General features: G+C 47.5%; 1 protein-coding gene across 1 annotated transcript in view; it reads left to right on the top strand.

Annotated features, from left to right (window-relative positions):
- The window catches only part of SCARA3 (scavenger receptor class A member 3), a 52,745-nt gene extending 27,733 nt beyond the window's left edge, over window positions 1-25,012 (top strand). The window contains exon 6 of the mRNA XM_080796649.1: window positions 21,926-25,012. Coding sequence (XP_080652775.1) covers window positions 21,926-22,377 — 452 coding nt within the window. The 3' untranslated portion in view covers window positions 22,378-25,012. The remainder of the gene's footprint in view (window positions 1-21,925) is intronic.
- The last annotated feature ends 1,230 nt before the right edge of the window (window positions 25,013-26,242 follow it).

The raw sequence follows: 26,242 nt of genomic DNA, 5'->3' as shown, positions 1-26,242 counted from the left end.
AGAATGGTCAGTCTTTGGTTTTATTCAGGTCTTCAACTGCTTAGATGAGGCCCACCACATTAGGGGAGCAATCTACTTTACTCAGTACCAGTTTAAAATGTTAGTGTCATCCATAAACACCCCTAAAGACACAACCAGAATAATGTTTGGCCAAAATGTCTGGCCACTCTGTGGTCCAGTCCTGTTGACACATAAAATTAACCTCCACAGATCAACTTGGCACCCATGCACATCTCCTTAAATCATACTTAATCTCCAAACAGGGATACTAACAAGGCTACAATTCTGCCTAATACTCATGATGCGAGTATCCTGTGTACAACCAAAACCACACTAACCCCTTCCCCAGAAAAGAAGGTAAAGTCCTTGAGAGATATTTACTTTTCCCTTTGATATCTCATAATTTAAATACTATGACATAAAGTTAACAATATTTAAATATTGTGATATAAAGTCAATATATTTATGTTACATGCTAAAAGGATAAGAAAGGGAAGAAAGCAAAAATACTTGCTATATACATTTATATTTATATATTTATAACACGCCAAGGAGGAAATACTCTTGACAAGGAGTACATGGTCATGACTAGTATTTATAACTTCCTCCTTCTATGATCTATGTGTATTTTCTTTGTCCTCAGCAAGCACCTCAGCTGGTTATTCTTTACCTGGTAAGGTGATCCAAACCTTCATTCCCGATCTAGGGTCCTTCCTAGATTGGACTGGGCTGTTGTAGTTTTCCACTGAATTTATTTCAGGACCTTCTGTGGGATCTTCTGAATTCCAGACATGCTCTCCCTTACCTCCATTGTAGAGTAGTGGTCCACTTTCTCCTTGGTAGTCAGGATCAGCCACCCCAGTCAGCACAATATCTTCTTCCTTGCCTACTAATTCAGAAGCCTGAGAAGCCCAAAGTGACCAGGCAGCAGTCTTAACTTCCAGTTCAATGGAGTCATTGTTGTATCCCCTGGCAGAAACATTCCTTCCTTTTGAACTAAGATCTCAAAGCCAGCAGAGCATAAGGTTGTGGGAATAAGAAGCAAACATTTTGCTGGTAGGTCACTAGGGGTGATAGTGGGTGGTATCTTTCCCATCTCCACCCCTTGATCCCAGTTCCAGTGAATCCTGGCTATGAGAGAAATAGCACCATATATATTGTACACTAATTCAGACCGTATATAGCCCTGCAAGATATTGCCACCTAGCTAGCTCAGGAATTGAGTCTTCAAAGGACAATTCAATCTTCTGTCAAGCCAGCTGTTTCAGGATAGTGAGGACCACGGTAGCACCGGTAAATTCCATGATCATGGGCCCATTGTTGTACTTCATTTGCTGTAAAGTGATTTCCTTGATCAGAAGCAATGCTATATTGGACTATCACAGAATACCATGATGGCAGATAATGCATTCTGTATGGCATTTTTTGGCACAAGCACTTCATGCAGGGAGGGTAAAAGCCTATCCAGAGTAAGTTCCTATTCCAGCAGGAAAAAAACATTGCCCCTTCCATGATGGAAGCGGTCCAGTGTAATTAACCTGTCAGCTCATAGCTGGCTGATCACCCTGTGGAATGGGGCCATACTGGGGATTTGCTGGTGGTCTCTGCTGTTGGCAGATTAGGGACTTGGTAGGAGCCATGGCCAGGCTGGCCTTGGTGACTGGAGGGCCATGTTGCTGACCCCATGCACAAAATCCATCCCTGCCATCAGCACCACTTTGTTCATCAGCCCATTGGGGGATGACAGGGGTGAATGGAGAAGAAGGCTGACTAGATTCTGTGACTATCTCACAGTATATGTCATGCTATATCCACTTGATTGTTAGAATCCTCCTCTGCTGAGCTCACCCTTTGGAGAATATTCATGGAGGACACAAATGTCTTCATCCTTCAGAGAGGATTATTCACATAACTCTTCCCCAGATTTTCTTGTCACCAGTTTTCCAGTTGTGTTTCTTCTAAGTCCCTGACCGTCCAGCTAAACCACTGGCCACAGCCTGTGAAGCAGGTTATAATCACACATCTGACCATTTCTTCTTCCAAGAAAGCATGGCAGCCAGGTAGACTGCCAGAAGTCCTGCCCACTGGGAAGATGTCTGGTCACCACTGTCCTTCAGGGAAGTCTCAAAGAGGGGCTGTGATGTTGCAACTGTCCACTTTCAAACAATGCCTGCATGTCATGGAGAACCAGTTGTAAACTAGGCCAGAATCTTCTCTTCCTCCATCAGCTGGTCATAGGGAATTCCCCATAATTCCATAGGTGCAGACTGGGAGAGAGAAGGTAGTATAGTAGAAGTAGGGACCATGGCTATTTTGGCCACTTTATCTTGTAACTCAACTTGTGCATTCAGGGCCTGCTCAGGCCTGATTACATATATACCACTTCCATTGGATGACAGAATGTGGCTCTGTATGCCCAGCTTTGTAACTCAGTGGGTCAGGAAGTACCCAGTTCAAGATGGGCAACTCGGGTGTCATGGTAACTTGGTGGCCCATGACTAGCATCTGGTCTCTACCCAAGCCCTATCACAGCCCAAGAGCTGTTTCTCAACAGGAGAGTAGTGTGACTGACAGAGGATGGCATGGCTTTGCTCCAAAATCTGAAGGATCTATAGTGTAGTTCATTTATAGGGGTCTCCCAAAGGCCCCATGCAGCATCCCTACCATCACTGCCATGTTAAACACCATTGGGTCTGCTGGATCATATAGCCCAAGGGGCAAAGCAGCTTACCCTGTAGCCCAGACCTGTTGCAGAGCCTTCTCTTGTCCTGGGTGCCACGCAAAACCAGCACTTTTTCAGGTCACTCAGTAAATGGGCTGGAGTAACACACCCAAGTGAGGAAGATGGGTACATTGCCCCCACTAGGTGTGCCTCTTTTTTCATTGTAGGAGGGGCCAAATGGAACAGTTTAATCTTCACCTTAGAAGGGATATCTCAACATGCCCGCATCAGTGGACCTCTAAGAATTTCACTGAGGTAGAAGGCCCTTGAAATTTTTTTTTAAATTTATTTGAAAGGGACAGAGGAAGCATGAGCAGAGAGAGGGAGAAGCAGACTCCCCACTGAGCAGGGAGCCCGATGCAGGGTTTGATCCCAGGACCCTGAAATCGTAATGTGAGCGTAAGGCAGACACTAAACTGACTGAGCCATTCAAGTGCCCCAAAGACACTTGAATTTTGGTCATATCTATGTCCCCCCCAACACATAAATGTCTTGCAAAGAGCAAGCTACTACTTAGTCGCTCACTAGGTTCAACTGGTATGATATCATCGATGTCGTGGAAAGGAGATCAAGTTCCCTGTGAACTGAAGTATGGCACAGAACTGGAGCAGTGAGATCCCCTGAAGCAGGACGGTGAAGGTGTATTGCTGGTCTTGTCAGCTAGAAGCAGACTGCTTCTGGAAGGCCTTATGAGCAGGTATGGAAAAAAAAAAATTCCCAAATCAATAGCTGCATCCCAGGGATGTGTTAATTTTCTCAGGGCATGAAACTGCATCTGGTACAGCAGCCACCAGTTGGAATCAACCTTGTTCAGCTTATGAAAATCCACTGTCATTCACCAAGGTCCACCTGTCCTCTGCACTGGCCAAGTCAGCAAATATCAAGTTCTTGGTGGGGGCACTCACCTCTGCACTGCCTCCAGGAATGCAGGATTGCATTGGTTTTACTATTTTCCTAGGTAAAGGCAATGCCTCTTGGCTTTTCCACCATAATATACCTTACTCCATGGATCAAGGAACCAATGTGAGGTTCTGCCAGATTCCCAGCATGTCTGTTCCAGTTATGCAATGTAGAACCACGGAAATAATCACAGGGTGAATTCAGGGGCCCACTGGACTTCCTGTGAGATGGACCTCAGTTAAAACCCCATTGATCACCTGACCTCGATAAGCCCCCAACTCAGACTGGAGGACCACAGGAAGGTTGAGGTCTCCGGAATCAGTGTCCATTCAGAGCCAGTGTGTGGTAGTCCCCCAAAAGTCTGATTATTTCCTTTTCCCTAGTGCACAGTTATCTTGGTAAAAAACTGTAGGTCCTTTTGGGAAAGGCTGGGAAAATTAACAATATAAATATTTGGTGTGTACTGGGGTCCTTCCTCAAAGCTTCCCTTTCATCTAAGTCATTTTGGGTTTGTAAACTGGCTCAAGTCTGAGGAGAAGCCATGACTGTTTTTATAACTCAGATTAGACTTTTGTTCACTTGACCTAGAACTTCTCTGCTTATCCAGAACAAGAAAGAATTTCATAGGCTTCCTATCTATTTCACCTCTAGGCACACTATGACCAACTGGCCAACACCATGGGTCTGTGCATGTCAGCCTATCCCCATCACTGCACTGACTCTGCTATCTATTATGGTATCCAGGCTCTCCTTGCCTTAGGCAGTTCAGTGTCACAATTAGGTATTTGCCACCCCAGGACCTAATTACTGTCATTGTGGTTAGGTTTCCCAGTTCAGAGACTGCAGTTCTCCCTGCAAGGTCTGGCCTACAAAGAATGATCATAGAGCTCTTCAAGGATTCTAAGACTCTCCTCACAGGTTTATTTCTCACAGTCATGGTGAAAGTCACGTCTTCTGGACCTTCCTAGGGTGGGTGAGTGGGTCTCAGAGGATAAACCCACTCCAACATCCCACCCTCCCTGTGTTTGATCCCCTTTCTTTACATGAAATCAAGGCAGACCCAGTATTTTTCACTCACTCCCTGCGGGTCTTTTTGCCCATGCTTCAGCCAACGAAACAAACAAACTGTTAGACCCTTTCTAACTCCCTAAGATGCAATATTACCTAGGAAATCTCTGCTTAGTTAGCCCCTATGAATGAATTTAGCCTGATCCAACATTATGTTTCTTCCACCATTATCCCACACCTTTAGTATCCAGTACCACAAATAGTCCCCAGATATCTATCTGTATGAGTTAGAAAACACAGGTAATTCTTTTGGAGTATAGCACACCTCCTTGTGGGTTATACTTTACCTCACTATTAGGGTCCTGCTGAGAACTGAGTCTAGTTATAGGTCTAGAAGCAAAGAGGGATGGGGAGGTGGGTCCTCAGGAGAATTAGCATTGTCTTGCTTGGCAGTGGGGGAGGCCACTGTCCTCTCCTCAGGCAAGGCAGGGTTCAGACACAGGTTGGGAGGTCATTTTTTTAAAAGATTTATTTGTTATTTTAGAGTGAGAGAGAGAGTGCAGTGGGGAGAGGCAGAGAGAGAGGGAGAATCTCAAGCAGACTCCCTGCTGAGTGTGGAGCCCAATGAGGGGCTCAGTCCCACAATCCTGAGATCAGGATCTGAGTCAAAAATCAAGAGTCAGATGCTTAACTGAGTAGCCCAGGTGCCTCAGGAAGTCACTTATACTGGGGGTGGAGAAACTGCTTCCACTGCCAAAGATGACTCGTCATAATTTAGGGGTCCAGTGTCCCCAGATCCATCAGGGTCTTCCCATATAACCCCAGTCCAACATTCAGGATCTCATTCCTTCCCAGTCAAAGCCTTTATTTTAACAGTAGACTCCTTGGGAAGCTGGGAATTCGATCTGCATTGCAATTCAGCCAGTCACAGGATAAAGTATGTTAGATTTTCAACAATTTCATCCCTGTAGCTACAGGAGAGAAGGGCAGACAGAGATTGCAGGTCATTTATGTGACACTTGAGCTGGGAATTTGAATCCCAAGCTCAACCTTTTCTTTTCCCACTTTGTCCAGTAACACTAGGAGCAACCAATCCTTGTTATACTCATTATTTTGACAAAAAGTGTTTGAAAGTATCATACACATGGTCACCCAGATCCTTGCCTCTCATAAGTGGTTCATGAGGAGTCCCCAGTACTTTTCATTTCTCTATTATCACATATGCCTTGGACCATTAGACTGCCTTTACTAAGAAATAAAGTCATTAGCATCTTTAAGTCTTAGATTAGAGAGTCAATTCCAGAAACCCCAGATCAACTTAGAAAACTCATGTTTAAAAAAAAAAAAAGAAAACTCATGTTTAATATTGTGTTCCTTTAGAATCACTCTTGGTACCCAAATCTGTATTGGTTAGGGTTCTCTGGAGAAACAGAACCAACCAACAGGATATATATATCCTGCGTCCATTAAGATCTCTGAAAAGAGATATTGATTTACTATAAGGAATTGAAGGAGTTGGCTCACATATTATAGAAGCAAGGAAAGCCCAAGATCTGCAGTATGAGTCAGCAAACAGGAGACCTGAAGAGCCAATGGTTGCATTATATTCTGAGTCCAAAAGTCTGAGACCCAGGAGAGCTGATGGTGTCATTGCAGTCTGAAGGCTGGCAGGGTCAAGACCCAGGAAGAGCCAGTGTTTCAGTTCAAACCCAAAGGCAGGAAAGAGCTGATGTCCCAGTTTGAAGTAGTCAGACAAGTGGAGTTCCCTTTTAGCCTTTCTGTTCCATTAAGGCCTTCAACTGATTGAATGAGACCCACCCACAATGGGGATTTATTCAGTCTACTGATTCAAATATTAATCTCATCCAAAGACACCCTCACAGGCATACCCAGAATAATGTTTGACCAAATATCTGGTCACCCCATGGCCCAGTCAATTTGACATATGAAATTAACAATCAGACCTGAGAAAGAAGGAGGAATAAGTCAAGTATAACAGAGTCAGCATGGATGAGCAGAAGAGTTCCAGGTGGAGGGAGCAATACATGCAAAGGTCCTGGGGAAAGCGTAGGGCATATACATTATTTTTTTTCATTCCCAGGATCTCTGAAACTGTGAAACCAAAAAGCCTGCAGTGAAGAACTGGATGTCACATGAGGTCTAGCCAGGCTCACACAGCTATCAAGGAATGGAAACAGGATTCAAATTCAAGGCAGTTGAGATCCAAAGTTGCAAGCTGTCTTGAATGGCCTTCTCCTTTCCTTGTCCCCAGGCTGCTCCGTGTCGTTGCTGTGGGCTTTTCCTGTCTATTCCCCATCGGTTTCCCCAGCAAGGGGCTGACCTCATCTTCCCCTCGGGGTACCTCCATCCCCACCTTACCCCTAAATTCCATACCAAAGGCGGGTTCCCTGGCCCACTCCTTCAGTTCGCTTGAAATGCTCTATGGCTTCTGCCTATGAGAATTTCATTGTGAAATGAGCACTGTATTCATCTGCACAGGCTGCTGATGCAAAGTATTACTGACTAGGAGGCTTGAAGAACAGAAATGTATTGTCTCACAGCTCTGGAGGCCAGAGTCTGAGATCAAGGTTGGTCCTTTCTGAGGGCTATGAGGCTCTGTTCCAGGCCTTGGCTTGTAGGTGGCCAGCTTCTCCCTGGGTCTCTTCATCTTCTCTCTGTGCATGTCTGTCTCTGTGTCTAGTTTCCCCTTTTCATAAAGATACCAGTCATACTGGATTCGGGGTTACCTAGTGCCCACATTTAAAATTGATTCTGGGAAGACTCTGTCTCCAAGGAAGGTCATATTCCAAGGTACTGGGGGGTTAGGACTTCAGATTATGAATTTTGAGGGGACCCAATCCAACCCCTAACAAATACTATTACTTTTTCATTCTACTCCTTCACAACAGTAGACCCAACAGTTTTTGTCTTGCAAAAGAGTCCAAAAGAACTCCTAATCGGGATTCTTTTACACTAGGAATCTGGATGGCTATACCCAGGTTCCTGAACCCTTCCCGAGGAAGCATGTGTCTTGGTGGGAAGAATGTTCAGCCTGAAAATGTAACTAGTCTTGGCTCTAGATGAAAGAATTAGTTAGCTACTGAGATATGGCAGTTCCAGAATTTATGGTTTGCAGTTGGGGGGCCAAACATCTGGGCCTGATAACCTAGGGAGCTCCAAGGATGAAGAAGGGAGGGTCCCATGATCCTAGACAGCTCTGTTCTCTCTGCAGAGCACAGACTTGGAACAAGCCTCTCTGATTCTCTATTTTGCTTTAACCATTTAATCTCAAACATATATTACCCTTATTTTATATCAGTGAGCATTTCTACTGCCACTAGCGTTTTTTTTTTTTTTTTTAATTTACTCTAGATTGGTGGTGTTGGGTGGGGGTAGGTCTTGTTTGCCTGCTGTCATTATTTTTGCAACAAAGCCAGGTACTGAGTGTTTCTTGGGTAACTGAAATCTTCCCTCAGTATTTCACCTAAAATATGTATCTCTAGGATACAACCTCTAGGATACGTTTTTCCAGCAAAGGCCTTACTAGGTAGTTCTTGCGGTTCATTCTCTGATCATTTTGTATTTTCACTGCACTGAGCCCAAGAACAAGTGGAATACAAAGCTTTCCCAGTGTCAAAGCACATTCACACACTTTGTTTCATTTCAGCCTCAAAACCACCTTTGTATAGTAGACAAGGCAACATCAAGGAGTTGGTGTCTTTATTTTACAAAAAGGTGACCCGAGACTGGGGAAGGTGAAGGCACGAACTCAAGGGCACACTATGATTTTCAAAACTGACCCCTTGTCGTGGCTCTGAGATGCACATGTCCACTGTCCAGCCTGAAGAAGAGTCACTGAGAGCATGAGCTTGCGGATACCAAAAAGGACTTTCCACTCAGGTCCTGCCTAGGTGTAGAGGTGCGCGGTGGAGAGTGAAGAAGGGGAAGATGATACTCAAAGTGTTGGAGGGGAGCCTCATTCTAAGTATTACCCAGTTAGAGTCATGGGAATTTATATCTGCTCGTGTGCTAATAATGGCAGCATTCTCATCCAAGGACCTCATCTTAGTGGGCGAGCAAGGTGGGACACTTGTTTCAGAGTGTCCCAAGAACTTCCAACTCTTGTTCTTGCACGTCTGTCTACCTTCCTCTTGGTTTGTTAAAGCAGCACATGTAAATACTTCCTCATCAGCGAGAGAATTTCAGGTACAAAATGTACATCCCTTCCTAAAGGAACTTGTTTCTCATTCTTTCCTGCACAGACAGGTGCTGCCAGCCTCTCATGTTGGAACTGGCAGTGAGGTCTCCTCCTGGATGGAGCTCAGCTGCTCTCTAGAATACCAGGGGTGGGACAGCAGGGACCAGAGCCAGCGGGGAGTTGCTGAGTGCGGACTGAAGGGCTGGACTCTTAAACGACATGGGAGAGGAGTCTGACTTCTAATTTGCTCTGAGTCTGTAGACAGAATCACTTCTTCGTCCCAAGCCTCTGTTTTTTGTTTTTGTTCTTCATCTGTAAGGGAAAGGATAAGACCAGCTGATCTTTGAGACCCCTTTTGACTCCCTTTGCTCAACAGAGAGCCTGTGATACTTCCGTAGTCTTTGTCCCTCCCATAAGATAGTTCCCTCTTCCTATTCTGTAGGATGATTTCTGTGTCTGTGATAGACAGTGTCTGTACTAGGACTGTCGCTAGGGAACTGGAGATGGGAAACCATCGTTGCTTATTAGCTGAGTGACCTTGGACAAGGCTCTTGGCTACTTTCAATTCAGTTTCCCTCATCTACAAATAGGAACATTAATACCTGCCTTACTTATATGCTGTGGGGTAGCCATGAGTATCATTGCCAGCAATGGGTATGAACAAGTTTTTGTGAACTATAAAAATGTGTCCTAATTTCAGGACAATTCTGAATCTAATTTGCTTGTGGATGGGCTCCTTGTCTCAATGACCAAAAATCCAGCAGAGTGCCTGCCCTTGGAAGGCACTCCGGAAACATTTGCTCAGTGAATACATAATGAAAGCATAAACAAGGCTAGAAGCTAAGGGTGGGCAAGGAAGGTGACACTTGGCCTATTTTTTTCTTTTTTTAGAGAGAGAGAGAGAGAGAGAATGCGTGCACTCAAGTGGGGAGGGGCAGAGGGAGCGAATCTTAAGCAGGCTCCATGCCCAGCACAGAGCCCAACACGGGGCTCAGTGTCACCACCCTGAGATCAGGGCCTGAGCTGAAATCAAGAGTCAGATACCTAACCAACTGTGCCACCCAGCTGCTCTGACACTTGGCCTGTTTCTGACACACTCGTGCTTACCATGCATGGTCCTGGAGGACAGTTTACTAGTTCCCTACCACCTTGTTGGTCTTAAACTCTATTTATTGTCTCCCCAGCACCACTGAATGAAGCTGCATGTTCTGTTTGACTTTTCTGCCCCTTCTCAGTTCCTTACAGCAATTGCACGCACAGCCTCCTTTCCTCCTGAATCTTGGCAGTCCTGAACTCCAGCCCCGAAGAGGCTGTTGAAAACCCAGCTTAGCTTCTCAACCTGACAGCTGCAGCCTTCTGTCTGGCTTCTCAGGGGCTCTGCCTGCACTAATCACTAATCAACAAATGCCTTGAGAAGAAACGTGGCCAAGAAGGCCAGGCTTTCCAGGGTCTCCCTTCTCCCTGTGATTTTGGTCTTCCGTCTCTCTCCGAAGACATCGGAAGGTTGTCTTGCTCCTTGATCGGATGATCTCATGATTCAGATTGTTCTCCGTGGGAGGAGTTCGGTCTGCTGCCACCGAAGTAGAAGTCCATTGTCATTGGTCATTTTTCCCGTGTTCCTCAGGTGACAGCAGCCAACATCGACCGCCCCTGACCCAAGCTAACATGTTCACTGAATGGAGGGATGCCTGAGGTGCAAGGAGGGACAGACACTTACCCAGTCATCCGATTTGTTAATATCAGACCTGGGGCCCAAACCCAGGTCCCCCAAAGGCCAGGCCAGCGCGCCTTCCACGGCACCCGCCTTCCAAGAGGCGCCCCTCCCGTTTCTACTTCTTTCTGTCCTTGTAGGCTGGCCTGCGGCTTTGGACCATGAGAGGTACTGTGGGCCCTTCCTGCCCACGTGCTACCCCACCCATGGGTGGGCCGTGTTGACTGCTGACAGACTTGCTGCTTCTGCGCGGGTGCGCGCGTGTGCACACGCAGACACACACACACACACTCACACACACCCCTCCTCCTCCTCTGGGTTCCCGGTGCAGACCAGGAGCAGACCACCTACTCGTCCCAGACATGCAGTCAGTTGTGGCTCTATCCTAATGGGCCGGGATGGCCTAATTATAGTCTCTGGCTTCCTGGGTAATTATGGGCCTCCCCAGAACTCCAGGGTGCCCCATGCCTCTCCCCGCAACTCTGCACCTCAGCCACTGCCACTCGGTTTCCTCCTTTGCTTTAAATGTCCCTCCACTGCCCAGAGTAGGATCCAGCCCCGCACTCCTCTGCCCTTAGCCCTACTCATACTAGGATCTGATTATGGGCTGTGTCAGGGGCACCCTGTCCTGCAGAGTGCCTCGGTCAGCCTCTGTCCACATTCCTGGCTCCTAAGTTCACCACCAAGCTATGGTTGTTTACTTCCTCCCGGCTAGACCCAGGGCCGCCGGCCCTCCCCGCTGACTGCATGATTCATGGCTGGCCTGGGAGGGACCCGCAGGGGCTCGGCTCATCTTCAGGTTCCCCTTCCCTGCTCCGTGGGGACCCTCCCTCTCCTCTGGGCAGCACCAGGCAGGAGGCCCCAACAGGGGGAGGCCAGGAGGAGCTGGCGGCTGGGGAAAGGGCCAGGAGCCCCCAGCCACAGTGTGATGAGGACCAGAGGCGACACGGTTGGGGGAAGGAGCATGGGTTTCAGGGTTTCAGGTCTGGCTTTGAATCCTATCTCTACCCCCTTCCAGCTCATGACCTTAGGCAAGCAGTCAGCCTCTGCACCCCTGCTCCTCATCTCTAGAATGGGACAGCAAGCTCAGTGTGCGGCGCTGACACAGGAGAGGCTTGGCAGACACACATTCGCTCCTCGCATGGCCCTTCCCTTTTCCAAGAGAAGGCAGGTCACGGACAAGTTAGAGTGAGCTGGGGGCTGGGTGTCATGGGCACACCAACACAGGGCTGGCTCCATCCACTGGTCCCTGATGAGGGCAGCGAGGGAGGCCTGGGAAGTAGTCCCAGATGAAGCCACTCCGCCTGATGTCCTCAAGGGGACTGTCTAGGGCATCCTTCTGTGTTCTCAGAGACAGGGTCAGTGGGTGCAGCCACGACTAGGGATGTGGAGAGGGAGGTGGCCCTTGCCCCTGAAGACCTCCTTCCACTCAGGCTGGGGGCTGCCGCCTCCTGGGGCAGCGAGGTGGGCACACAACACACCTTCTCCCCAGGCTCATGGACGCCCAACCTACTCCATCCAGGGAAGGCGCCTGGAGCTCCCCCTGGAAGAGGAGGCTTCGGGGGTTGGTGGGCAGAAGAGAGGGCCTTTACCCTCTGCCTTCTCTCCCTCACTACTGGCATAGAGACCCTGAAAAGTCCTTGCAGCCAGCTGCTCCCAACCTTGAGCAAGAGAGGAGGGGCACCTGATGAAGACAGTGGGGAGACAAGGATGGGGTCCCCGGAGAGAGTGAGGGGGCTCCTGCTGGACCTGGAGACTGCTCAAAGCAGGGCGACCTTGTCAAGAGGAGATGGCTCATGCTTTTCCTGGCTCATGGTTGGAAACAGGGAGTGTGGAGCCCTCCATCCAGAAACAAGAGTGGAAGGCACAGCCATGGTTGGAAGGCGAGAGGGTGAGGAACCAGGAAGCTGTGTTCCCAGAGCAAGCAGACGCTGAACCCAAAGAAGCAGGCCAGGGAACAGGGACAGAGGCAGGACGAGGGGTCGTGGCGGAGCTCCAGGGGCCCTTCGGAAGTATCAAGGGTGACTCTCGATTTTCTAGATGAGAGCTGAGCTCCCGAGTGGGCGGAACTTGCCCAGCGTAGCTCCAGGGCCCTCTGACTCCCAGCCGCCCACCCAGCCTCCAGGGGCCTCTCCACCTCCTAAGGGCTCTGCTGTTCCAACCTCAGCGGGCTCACGTGCCGAGTCCAGAACCGGGTTGAAGACTGAGCAGCGCCACGATTTTGCCAGCTCCTAGCAAGTCCTGCCAGGTGTGTGTGGGAGGGTCCCCCAACATGGGCCCCTCCCTGTCCCAGGTGGTTCGGGCTGCCTTGCTAAGGGCTGCAGGACAGGGAGAGGGGCTGGGCGGGGGGGCGGGGGGAGGGCCTCTGCAAACCTGCCTCCTGGCTGCTTCCAGGCCAGGTGCCCCCTCCAGAGACAGCCAGCCTCACCCCGGTCCCTGCCAGCTGGGTGACAGAATCCCAGCCTGTGCAGCTGGCAGGCCACGTGAGCCAAGCCCACACAGGGCACATCCCCTGTGTGGGGGGAATGTGGGCATAGGCAGGCGGGGGCAGAGAATGGCTGGAAGGTTTTTATTGGCCTTCATGGGGCTGACTGTCTGGGCTCCAGTTTCCAGTTTAGATCCCAGTTTAGATCTGAAAGAGGGTGGTGTCACTGACACTCTGTTCCCCAGAAACCCTCAGGGAAGCAGACACAAAGGGAGTTGGCCGCAGCAGCGGCGGGGTGGGGGGGGAGCTTGGGCAGCAGGTAGCATCAGCCAGGATTCATAGCCACGGCGTCTTCATCAGCTGGGGAGGAGGCCCTGGAGCCACAGACCTGGGTCACGGCCATGGGCAGGGCTCCCAGCTCCCAGCTGCAGGATCCCTCCTCCCTGAGAGGCCCACCTGGGTTCTGGTTTCTGCTCAGGGGCCCCTGAGAATACTGCTTCACCTCTCTGGGCTTTTTCATTGCCTCCTCTGTGAAATGGAACTGGACTGGCTCCCACCTGGCTCGAAAATGCTGGAAGTCTTTTGCAAGAGGACTGATGTAGCCGCTGCATTCTCAGGGAGCGCTGAGTCTGGGCATGAGAATTCAGCCCCCAGACCAGCCCTGGGGCCCACTGCTCCCACCGCTCCTACCAACGTCCTTTGCAGAGACCACTGAAGAAAGCCGGGTCTTTGCTGGGCCTTTGCTATATGGTCTTCACGAGGCCGCAGGGTCCTCTTTCCTCCACACTCTGGGCATTGAGAGATGCCTTGGGCAGAGTGATGGCCGCTCTGTGCTTTGTGTCCTCAGGGCTGGTACAACTCCGGGAGGTGGTGACTTTCAGACCCACCTTTTCAGAGGGATATTACAGTCCTCTGATCCCTGGCTTGGGAGCTAACCTGGGCTCTTTAAGGACAGACCACATCTTCATCTTGGCATTTCCCCCAGGCGCTGGGCCAGAGCCACGTGGGAACAGGGGGCCCTCAGCTGTTGGGGGGAGCTTTCCCTGCCACATGCCAGGCTCCATGCCCAGGGTGGGAGATGTGAGCTGTGGCCCTCACTCTCTTGCTGGGGTTCTACAGTCTAGTTGAGTTCACCAGGTAGGCACCAAGGGTTTGCTTTCACTGTACTGTGACATCTTTTTTTTTTTTAATTTATTTTAATTTTTAATTTTTAAATTAACATATAATGTATTATTAGCCCCAGGGATACAGGTCTGTGAATCGCCAGGTTTACATACTTCACAGCACTCACCATAGCACATACCTTCCCCAATATCCATAGGCCATCCACCCTCTCCCTATCCCCCTCCCCATGGCAACCCTCAGTTTGTGAGATTAAGAGTCTCTTATGGTTTGTCTCCCTCCCGATCCCATCTTGTTTCATTTATTCTTTTTCTATCCGGCAAACCCCCCACGTTGCCTCTCAACTTCCTCACATCAGGGAGATCATATGATAATTGTCTTTCTCTGATTGACTTATTTCACTAAGCATAATACCCTCTAGTTCCATCCACATTGTTGCAAATGGCAAGATTTCATTTCTTTTGATGGCTGCATAGTATTCCATTATATATATATATACCACACCTTCTTTATCCATTCATTTGTTGATGGACATCTAGGTTCTTTCCATAGTTTGGTTATTGTGGACATTGCTGCTATATACATTCGGGTGCACGTGCTCCTTCGGATCACTACGTTTGTATCTTTAGGGTAAATACCCAGTAGTGCAATTGCTGGGTCATAGGGTAGCTCTATTTTCAGTTTTTTGAGGAACCTCCACACTGTTTTCCAGAGTGGTTGCACCAGCTTGCATTCCCACCAACAGTGGAGGAGGGTTCCCCTTTCTCCACATCCTCGCCAGCATCTGTCATTTCCTGATTTGTTAACTTTAGCCATTCTGACTGGTGTGAGGTGGTATCTCATTGTGGTTTTGATTTGTATTTCCCTGATGCCGAATGATGTGGAGCACTTTTTCCTGTGTCTGTTGGCCATCTGGATGTCTTCTTTGCAGGGATGTCTGTTTATGTCCTCTGCCCATTTCTTGATTGGATTATTTGTTCTTTGGGTGTTGAGTTCGATAAGTTCTTTAAAGATTTTGGATAGTAGCCTTTTATCTGATATGTCATTTGCAAATATCTTCTCCCATTCTGTCAGTTGTCTTTCGGTTTATTTAACTGTTTCCTTTGCTGTGCAGAATCTTTTGATCTTGATGAAGTCCCAATAGTTCATTTTTGCCCTTGCTTCCCTTGCCTTCGGTGATGTTCCTAGGAAGAAGTTGCTGTGGCTGAGACTGAAGAGGTACCTGCCTGTGTTCTCCTCAAGGATTTTGATGGATTCCTTTCTCACACTGAGGTCCTTGATCCATTTTGAGTCTATTTTCATGTGTGGTGTAAGGAGATGGTCCAGTTTCATTTTTTCTGCATGTGGCTATCCAATTTTCCCAACACCATTTGTTGAAGAGACTGCCTTTTTTCCATTGGACATTCTTTCTTGCTTTGTCGAAGATTAGGTGACCATAGAGTTGAGGGTCTATTTCTGGGCTTTCTATTATGTTCCATTGATCTATGTGTCTGTTTTTGTGCCAGTACCATACTGTCTTGATGATGACAGCTTTGTAATAGAGCTTGAAGTCTGGAATTGTGATGTCACCAACTTGTGCTTTCTTTTTCAACATTCCTCTGTCTATTTGAGGTCTTTTCTGGTTCCATATAAATTTTAGGATTATTTGTTCCGTTTCTTTGAAAAAAATGGATGGGATTTTGATAGGGATTGCATTAAACGTGTAGATTGCTTTAGGTAATATTTGTTCTTCCAATCCATAAGCATGGAACATTTTTCCATTTCTTTGTGTCTTCCTCAATTTCTTTCATAAGTACTTTATAGTTTTCTGAGTACAGATTCTTTGCCTCTTTGGTTAGATTTATTCCTAGGTATCTTATGGTTTTGGTGCAATTGTAAATGGGATTGACTCTTTAATTTCTCTTTCTTCTGTCTTGTTGTTGGTGTAGAGAAATGCAACTGATTTTTGTGCATTGATTTTATATCCTGACACTTTACTGAATTCCTGTACAAGTTCTAGCAGATTTGGAGTGGAGACTTTTGGGGTTTCCACATAAAGTATCATATCATCTGCAGAGAGTGATAGTTTGACTTCTTTGCTGATTTGGATGCCTTTAATTTCTTTTTGTTGTCTGATTGCTGAGGCTAGGACTTCTAGTACTATGTTGAATAGCAGTGGTGCTAGTGGACATCCCTGCCATGTTTCTGACCTTAGCGGAAAAGCTCTTAGTTTTTCTCCATTGAGAATGATATTCGCTGTGGGTTTTTCATAGATGGCTTTGATGATATTGAGGTACGTATCCTCTACCTCTACACTTTGAAGAGTTTTTTGATCAAGAAAGGATGTTGTACTTTGTCGAATGCTTTGTCAGCATCTATTGAGAGTATCATATGGTTCTTGTTCTTTCTTTTATTAATGTATTGTATCACATTGATTGATTTGCGGATGTTGAACCATCCTTGCAGCCCTGGAATAAATCCCACTTGGTCATGGTGAATAATCCTTTTAATGTACTGTTGGATCATATTGGCTAGTATTTTGGTGAGAATTTTTACATCTGTGTTCATTAAGGATATTGGTTTATAATTCTCTTTTTTGATGGGATCTTTGTCTGGTTTTGGGATCAAGGCAATGCTGGCCTCATAAAATGGGTTTGGAAGTTTTCCTTCCATTTCTATTTTTTGGAACAGTTTCAGGAGAATACGAATTAATTCTTCTTTAAATGTTTGGTAGAATTCCCCTGGGAAGCCATCTGGCCCTGGGTTCTTGTTTGTTGGGAGATTTTTGATGATTGCTTCAATCTCTTTACTGGTTATGGGTCTCTTCAGGTTTTCTATTTCTTCCTGGTTCAGTTGCGGTAGTTTATATGTCTCTAGGAATGCATCCATTTCTTCCAGATTGTCAGATTTGCTGGTGTAGAGTTGCTCATAATATGTTCTTATAATTGTTTGTATTTCTTTGGTGTTGGTTTGTATTTCTTTGGTGTTGGTTCAATTCCAGACTCCTCTTTCATTCATGACTTTATTTATTTGGGTCCTTTCTCTTTTCTTTTTGATAAGTCTGGCCAGGGGTTTATCAATCTTACTAATTCTTTCAAAGAACCAGCTCCTAGTTTCGTTGATTTGTTCTATTGGGGTTTTTTGGTTTCTATTTCATTGATTTCTGCTCTAATCTTTATTATTTCTCTTCTCCTGCTGGGTTTAGGCTTTCTTTGTTGTTCTTTCTCCATTTCCTGTAAGTGTAGGGTTAGGTTGTGTATTTGAGACCTTTCTTGTTTCTTGAGAAAGGCTTGTATTGCTGTATATTTTTCTCTCAGGACTGCCTTTGTTGTGTCCCACAGATTTTGAACCGTTGTGTTTTCATTATCATTTGTTTCCATGAATTTTTTCAATTCTTCTTTAATTTCCTGGTTGACCCATTCATTCTTGAGAAGGACGCTCTTTAGTCTCCTTGTATTTGGGTTCTTTCCAAATTTCCTCTTATGATTGAGTTCTAGCTTCAGAGCATTGTGGTCTGAAAATATGCAGGGAATGATCCCAGTCCTTTGGTACCAGCTGAGACCTGATTTATGATCCAGGATGTGATCTATTCTGGAGAATGTTGCATGTGTACCAGAGAAGAATGTGTATTCTGTTGCTTTGGGATGGAATGTTCTGAATATATCTGTGATGTCCATCTGGTCCAGTGTGTCATTTAAGGCCTTTATTTCCTTGTTGATCTTTTGCTTAGATGATCTGTCCTTCTCAGTGAGGGGGGCGTGAAAGTCCCCTACTATTATTGTATCATTGTTGATGTGTTTCTTTGATTTTGTTATTAATTAGTTTATATACTTGGCTGCTTCCATGTTAGGGGCATAGATATTTAAAATTGTTAGATTTTCTTGTTGGACAGACCCTTTGAGTATGATATAGTGTCCTTCCTCATCTCTTATTATAGTCTTTGGCTTAAAATCTAATTGATCTGATATAAGGATTGTCACCCCAGCTTTCTTTTGATGTCCATTAGCATGATAAATTGTTTTCCACCCCTCACTTCAAATCTGGAGGTGTCTTTGGGTCTAAAATGAGTTTCTTGTAGACAGCATATTGATGGATATTGTTTTTTATCCATTCTGATACCCTGTGTCTTTTGATTGGGGCATTTAGCCCATTTACATTCAAGGTAACTATTGAGAGATATGAATTTAGTGCCATTGTATTGCCTGTAAGGTAACTGTTACTGTATATTGTCTCTGTTCCTTTCTGGTCTACTACTTTTAGGCTCTCTCTTTGCTTAGAGGATTCCTTTCAATATTTCCTGTAGAGCTGGTTGGGTGTTTACAAATTCTTTTAGTTTTTGTTTGTCCTGGAAGCTTTTTATCTCTCCTTCTATTTTCAATGATAGCCTAGCTGGATATAGTATTCTTGGCTGCATGTTCTTCTCATTTAGTGCTCTGAATATATCATGCCAGTTCTTTCTGGCCTGGCAGGTCTCTGTGGATAAGTCTGCTGCCAATCTAATATTTTGACCATTGTATGTTCCAGACTTCTTGTCCCGGGCTGCTTTCAGGATTTTCTCTTTGTCACTAAGACTTGTACGTTTTACTACTAGATGACGGGGTGTGGACCTATTCTTATTGATTTTGAAGGGGGGCTCTCTGTGCCTCCTGTATTTTGATGCTTGTTCCCTTTGCCATATTAGGGAAATTCTCTACAATAATTCTTTCCAATATACCTTCTGCTCCCCTCTTTCTTCTTCTTCTGGAACCCCACTTATTCTAATGTTTCATCTTATGGTATCACTCATCTCTTGAATTCTCCCCTCATGGTCCAGTAGTTGTTTGTCTCTCTTTTGCTCAGCTTCTTTATTCTCTGTCATTTGGTCTTCTACATCACTAATTCTTTCTTCTGCCTCATTTATCCTAGCAGTAAGAGCCTCCATTTTTTAATTGCATCTCATTAATACCTTTTTTGATTTCAGCTTGATTAGATTTTACTTCTTTTATTTCTCCTGAAAGGGCTTTTATTTCTCCAGACAGCTTTTCTGTATATCTCCCATGCCTTTTTCAAGCCCAGCTAGCACCTTGAGAATTGTCATTCTGAACTCTAGATCTGACATATTACCAATGTCTGCATTGATTAGGTCCCTAGCCTTCAGTACTGCCTCTTGTTCTTTTTTTTTGTGGTGGGTTTTTCCACCTTGTCATTTTTCCAGATAAGAATATATGAAGGAGAGAATAAAATACTAAAAGGGTGGCAAAGACCCCTGGAAAATATGTGTTAACCAAATCAGAAGAGACCCCAAATCATGGGGAGAAGAAAGGGGATAAAAAGAAGTTAAAAAATTTTTTTTAGAAAAAAGAAAATATATATATATTAGACTGGTGAATAGAACAGAGCCACCCACTTAATTTTGGAAGTATTTTGGTCTCTTAGAAGAAACTACCTCCCAAAATTTTAAAGAAAGAAAAACCTATATATATATATATATATATATATATATATATATGTTTTATACACACACACACACACACACACACTCTAAAATAAGGATAAACATGATGAAGGGATGCAATATGACTATAAAGATGAAAACTTAAAAAAATTCTAAGAAAGGAGTTGATAAGTTGGTTGGGAAAAGAAAGAAAAAGAAAGTGGAGAGAATTTGCTCAGGCTGGAGACTAGAACAAAGCCCTGTGCTAGATTTAGGGTATATTTTGATCAATTAGAAGTTTTATCCCAAAATTTTTTAGAAGAAAAAACCCTATGTGTATACAGAAAATAAAGTTAGATACAATGAAAGATAAAATATGACTACAATAATGAAGGTTCAAAAACATTTTTTTATGAAAGGTATTGTTAAGATAAACTAGTTAAAAAACGTTAAAAGAGTAAAGAGTAAAAGTTAGAAAAAATAAGAACAAGAAAAAAATAAAATTTAAAAAATTAATTAACTTTGCAAAACTAAAAAATCATGGGGAGAAAGCCATGAATTCCATGTTTTGCTTTCTCCTCCTCTGGAATTCCGCTGTTCTCCTTGATAAGTGAACTTTGTCCTGGCTGGATTTCTTGCTGATCTTCTGGGGGAGGGGCCTTTTTTAGTGATTCTCAAGTGTCTTTGTCCCACGCGGAATTTCACCACCCTTACCAGGGTCTCGGCTAAATAAAATGCTTGGTTCACTTTCAGGAACTTTTGTTCTCTGAATGCTTTCCATAGAGTTCTGGAGGATGGGAATGAAAATGGTGGCCTCCCTATCTCTGGCCTGGAGGAGCCAAGAGCTCGGGGTCCCACTCCTCAGTGCGCCCTCAGAGAGACGCGCTCAATCACTCCCGTCTCCCTGGCCTCTGACCGCGCTCCAAGTTCACCCAGCCTGTGACCGAGCGTCTCTCTCTCTCTCTCTCTGGCACAAAGCCCCACCTGGAGTCTCCAAACCCAGCAGATCCCTGTGCTCCCAGTGCGGGTCTCCCCGGATCTTGTGGGGTCCCTGCTCAAAGAGCAGTGGCCTAACTGTGCCACAGATCACAGTTTAAGGTAACCCTGAGTTGAGAGCTCACCCCTTGGCTCCATCTCTGTAGCCAGCCTCCCCACTCTAATACCTGCGAAGTCTGCAACAGTTGGACACCCCCGATCTTTCTGTGACCCTGTGTGGGCTTCACTCCAGTTTAGCCTCTGGAGCAATGTCCCTCAGTGGAGCAGACTTTTAAAAGTTCTGAATGTGCTCCATTGCTCCACCGCTTGCCAGGAGCCAGCCCCTCCCACCATTGTCTAGCTTCCTGTCGCTTTGGATTCACTTTTCCGCACGTCCTACCTTTCAGAAAGTGGTGGATTTTCTTTCTTTCTTTTTTTAAAAAATATTTTATTCATTTATTTGACAAACAGAGGTCACAAGTAGGCAGAGAGGCAGGCAGAGAGAGAGAGAAGGAAGCAGGCTCCCCGCTGAGCAGAGAGCCCGATGCGGGGCTTGATCCCAGGACCCTGAGATCATGACCTGAGCTGAAGGCAGAGGCTTAACCCACTGAGCCACCCAGGTGCCCCAGTGGTCGATTTTCTATTTCTAGAATTGCTGCTACTCTTCTCTTCGATCTCCTGTTGGATTTGTAGGTGTTTGGAATGATTTGATAAGCTATCTAGCTGATCTCCTGCTACCTGATGTAAGCTCAGTCTGCTACTTCTCCTCCATCTTGACTCCTCTGTACTGCGACTTCTTTTTCTACATATCACCTGGAAGATTCAGCAAGTAGTATCTCGGGAACTCAGAGAACAGGCTGGGGTGGTCAGTGTGGGCCTCCTGGAGGAGCCGTCCTTTTTCTGGGCTGTTGCACCCATGCACTCATCCTGGGAGGGGTCTGCCTCTCACGCCTCAATTTTTGGGTTTCTGACCCATGTCACATGACTGCATCTCTGGTCCTCTGACCGTCATGCACAGAGCCTAGGGTGTGATGTCCGTGGGGCAGGGGCTTGTATCCAAGACCTTGAGAAAGTATAGAAGGCCTGGCCAGCCTCCAGACCTGGATAGACAGTCCTGGACAGTCTTGGCCATTTGCCAGACCTGTCCAGCTCTCTCAGTTCCCATCCTGAGCCCTGAAGTCAGAGCAATGAATTCTCACTGTGCACCAGGCCTCAGGCTTACACACCTTGTCTCTGAATCCCTGCTTGCCTGCAGGTGAGTCTTCCTGTCCCCCTTCACAGGTGGTATGGCAGACATAGAGAAGTCATGGAATCAGCCAGAGCTCCCAGAGCCTGCAGCTGGCCGACCTGGCCTTGGTTTCTGGCCCACTCTCAGGCTCGTCGCTATGGCCTGTGCACCACACCCACATCGTGAGAAAGCCTCGTGACCTGCCCCTGTGTACTGACTTCTCCCCTTTTTTCTCTGACCCTAGGTGCCCCTGGCCCTCCAGGACCAAGAGGACTCAAAGGAGACATGGGCATGAAAGGACCCATTGGCAGCAGAGGACCCAAAGGAGACCCTGGCAGCTTGGGCCCACCAGGACCCCAGGGTCCTCAGGGACAGCCTGGAGACACAGGACCTGTGGGAGAAAGGGGTCCGGTTGGCCTTCGAGGTTTCCCAGGCCTCAAAGGCTCAAAGGGAAGCTTTGGAAATGGAGGCCCAAGAGGACAGCCAGGCCCCAAGGGGGATGTGGGGCCCCCAGGGTCAGAGGGGCCCCCAGGGTCTCCAGGGCCCCCTGGGCCTCAGGGAAAACCAGGGATTGCTGGGAAGACAGGGTCGCCGGGCCAGCGGGGGCCCATGGGGCTTAAGGGTGAACCAGGGATCCAGGGGCCCCCAGGACTCCCAGGGCCCCCAGGCCCACCAGGAAGCCAGAGCCACTACTAAAAGCCCCAGTCCCAGACACTGCTATGCAGAATGGCAGGAAGGGCCCCAGGGCAGAGTGAGCAGCCCAGAAAGCCACACCTACAGATCGTGGTGGTCCTTTGATCCCAAAGGGGCTTCCCCCCACCGGCCTGCCCCTGCACCTGTGGGTTCCCCAGTACTGACTGTACCATAGAAAGCAGACCCTCACATACACACACACACACACACATGTACACACACACACCTTTCTCTGCTGGCCAGGGGGGCCAACCGGTTTCCCAGGCTGGGGAGGAGGAGAGGGCGGGAGGAAACACCCCCTGTCCTGTGACTGAGCCTGCCAGGGAGGTGACTACCTTGGGAAGAAGGTCTTGAACCTATTTCTGAATTGCTGACCAACTCAGCTTTCCAGCATCTTCAGAACCAACCTAGCTAGCAGTTCCCTGTGGCTCCCAGTGGCTGGGAAGACTCAGGAAAACCTTTGCAGAAGATGTAGTTCAAACTCTAGGGACAAGGGGGATTTGGCCACCCAAACACTCTCCTCCTAAGCATGGGAACAGAGTCCCAGGAGCTGCCCCTGCCTTACACAGACCAGAGGGTCCCCACCTGTGCTGCTGTTCTCAGGCTCTGGGCAACATGCTCCCAGGAGTTGTGCAATTTTTTCATGTCTCCAGAAAGTTCTTCCACATCATCCTTGCCCTCCTTCTCCCGGGAGCATCCCAGAAGAATGCAAGCGGAGTCTCATCTGCATGGGAAGACTATGTAGGCCCTGGAACATTCTCCCAGAGTGGTGCCCTGCAGCTGGGACCCTGAAGGAAGGTGGGGGTGGGGGGCAGGAGCAAGTGCGAAAAGGCCTGGGTCACGGGGCTGTGTGTGGGTCTCGCTCCCTTGCTCCGAGCCAGGCTGGCCTGTTCCATTCCCCTCTGTGGGGCTGACGGAGATTGGCCCCTCTGTGGTGGCTGACAGAGGGCCAACCCCGGCAGCTCTCCCCTCCTGCGCCTGGTTCTCCTGCCCACAGCCGTCCTCTGATCTCCCCCGACCATAACTCAGAACGGCCGAGGCCTCTCTGCTTGAGCAGCAGGACTGGACTTGAAGACAGAAGGGCCTGAATGTCCACAGGGCGCTCACTTTGACATCACCCCTCACCCCCTTCCTGTGCATAGGCGCAGAAAGGAGCTCTGGGACATCCCCCCAGCAAGGTGAAGGTGGTCCCAGGCTAAACTGGTTGTCAAGCTGCCCTCCTTTGGGTTTGACAGATTCCCACCACTCCTGGGCTGGGGGCATGGAGCTGACTCAGACTCCAGCCCCCTCCTTCCTTCCGAAAGCCTCACAATGCCACCTCCCTTCTCGTCATAGGTGTGCAACTGGCTTGCACTCCCGCCTGCCCCCACTGCCATGTAATCCTGTCTACCTATGATATCATGAGACATAGTATTACTGACTCAGTAAAGAGCTCTTTCCAGGAGGGAGGTGTCTTCTGGTCCTTTCTGCCCCAAAAGGGGCATGAATGCCTTCAGGAGCTCTGCCTCACCTGCCCTGGAAGGAGAACCAGTGGACAAGGGGGTCCCCTAGATACTCAGTGTGGAGTTTGGGTCTCCCCCTCTGCCCCTCCATCTAGAAATACTGAGTTCTACCAGGAGCTCACGGTTGTCCCGTTGGGGCCAGGGACCAAAAGGGTGTGGGGCAATTACCCACAATGAGCAAGAGCCCAGTGGGCTGAAATGGAGCAGGCCAAAATGGGTCCTGGACATCAGAGGGATACCTTCCCGAGGCTTCCCTCTCCTGCCTCTAAGACTGGCAATAAAAGAGAAAAGGAGGAAGAGACCAGGCTAGATCTTCCCCTGGCTCTCCAGGATCCCCAGGAAACAGAAGACAGCGGGGTACCCCATGAATCAGCCATGCCTGCCCCAGGAGGCTGGAGTGTGTGAGGGGAGCTCGGCCCTCGGGGGCTGGCTTGGAAAGCATAAGTCTAAGTCCATCTGGGCTGCTACCACAGAAAACCACAGACTGCTGACTTACAAACAACAGACATCTATTTCTCACGGTTCTGGAGGCTAAAAGTTCACTTTCAAGGTGCTGGCAGGCTTAGAGTCTGGTGAGGCCCTGCTTCTTGGCTCCTAGCTGGCCACATGCTCACTGAGCCCTCACAGGGCAGGAAGGGGGAGGGAGCTCTCCGGAGTCACTAATTCCATTCATGAGGGCTCCACCCTCAAGACCCAGACACTTTCTAAAAGCTCCATCTCCTAATACCTCCACACTGGAGGTTAGGGCTTCAATAGATAAATTTTGGGGAGACACAATTGTCTGTGGTAGGTAACACAATGTATTCATTGGCTAGTGAAACATGGCCCAGTGTAAGTCCTATGCCCTGTTTTGCTTTTGTATTTTGTGTTTTTATATTTTTGTATTTTCTCCAGAGAAACAAAACCAATAGACTATCCAGTAGTCCCCTGTTATCTCTGAAGGGTATGTTCCCAGGCCCGCAGAGAGTGCCTAAAACCACAGATAGTCCTAGACCCTATATATATTTTGCTTCTTTCCCCCAAATATACATACCTATGATAAAGTTTAATTTATAAATTAGGCACAGTTAAGAGGTTCACAACAACAATAATAAATAGAACAATTATAACAATATGCTATAATAAAAGTTCTATGAATGTGGTCTCTTTTTCTCTCTCTCAAAATATCCCATTATACTGTACTCATCCTTCTTCTTGTAGGGACGCAAGATAGTAAAATGCCCACGTGATGGGATGAAGTGAGGTGAGGGACCTAGGCGTCATGACCTAAGTGTTGGGCTACTATTGACCGGAAGGAGGATCGTCAGCTTCTAGGCTGTGGTTGACAGCAGTAACTATAACCTTGGGAAGCAAAATTGCAGATAAGGGCGGACTATTATATCCATGTGTGTGTACATATTGGGGTGGGGGGGGCACAGAGACAGATACAGAGACTGAGACATTCCATGATCTTCTGTCTGCAGGCTGTAGACTCAGGAACATCAGTGGTGTAGTTCTAGTCTGAGTCCAAAGACCAGGGAACCAGGAGAGTCTGTACTGTAAATTCCAGTCCAAGGCAGGGGAAGACCCATGTCCTAGCTCACACAGTCAAGCAGAGATAGAATTCTCCCTTTCTTCACCTTTTTGTTCTACTCTCTCACCCTAAACAGGTGATGGGATGATACAGACGCGCTTTAGTGAAGGTGATCTTCACTCAATTGACCCATTCGAATGCAAATCTCTTCTGGAAGTATCCTCACAGGCACACCTAGAAATAATGTTTAGCCAAGCAAGGCCTTGTGCTGTGGGTCTCACCTCTAGGAGGGGAGGGGGGCTCATAGTGAACAGATAGCTCTCCACCTCAAGCAGTGTGTGAGGCAGGCCAAGGGCGGGAGAGGAAGGGGCCCTGAGGGCAAGTGTGTCGGGTGAAGCTGAGTAGACCAGGGAAGGCGTCACCCAGGCCATGGCACAGAGATGGCGGGCTTTGAAGGAGACAGTGGGGACGATCCAGTGGTATCATTTTATAGCCTGGGTCCCCAAGAATGCCTCCGGGAAATTCCAGCCAATCGTTGTCCAGGGTGGGGTTGACAGCATGGCTGGCGGTAACCATGATCCCCAGCATAAGCCAGGGGCCCAGGGAGCTGGAGGAGTCCAAGCCTGGGGGCAAGACAATGTCCTGGAGTCAAAATCCCAGTTAGATCTGCAATAATTCCAAGAGATGAATTGGGATCCAGAACAAGAGACTAGGCTGCAAGGATCAAAAACTGAGCGATTCGAGAACATAGAAGCAAACATGTAAGAAAAACACATGTCCTAGACTGTTGCCACCAGCATCCTTGGCTATGTGGTTTGGAGGGGGGTCAGTCTGATTTACAGGCAAGGGCGAG

The sequence above is a fragment of the Martes martes genome (assembly GCF_963455335.1).
Source record: "Martes martes genome assembly, chromosome: 2".
Taxonomy (NCBI): domain Eukaryota; kingdom Metazoa; phylum Chordata; class Mammalia; order Carnivora; family Mustelidae; genus Martes; species Martes martes.
Note: the sequence above shows the minus strand (reverse complement) of the source record. Positions and strands in the feature narration are given on the sequence as shown.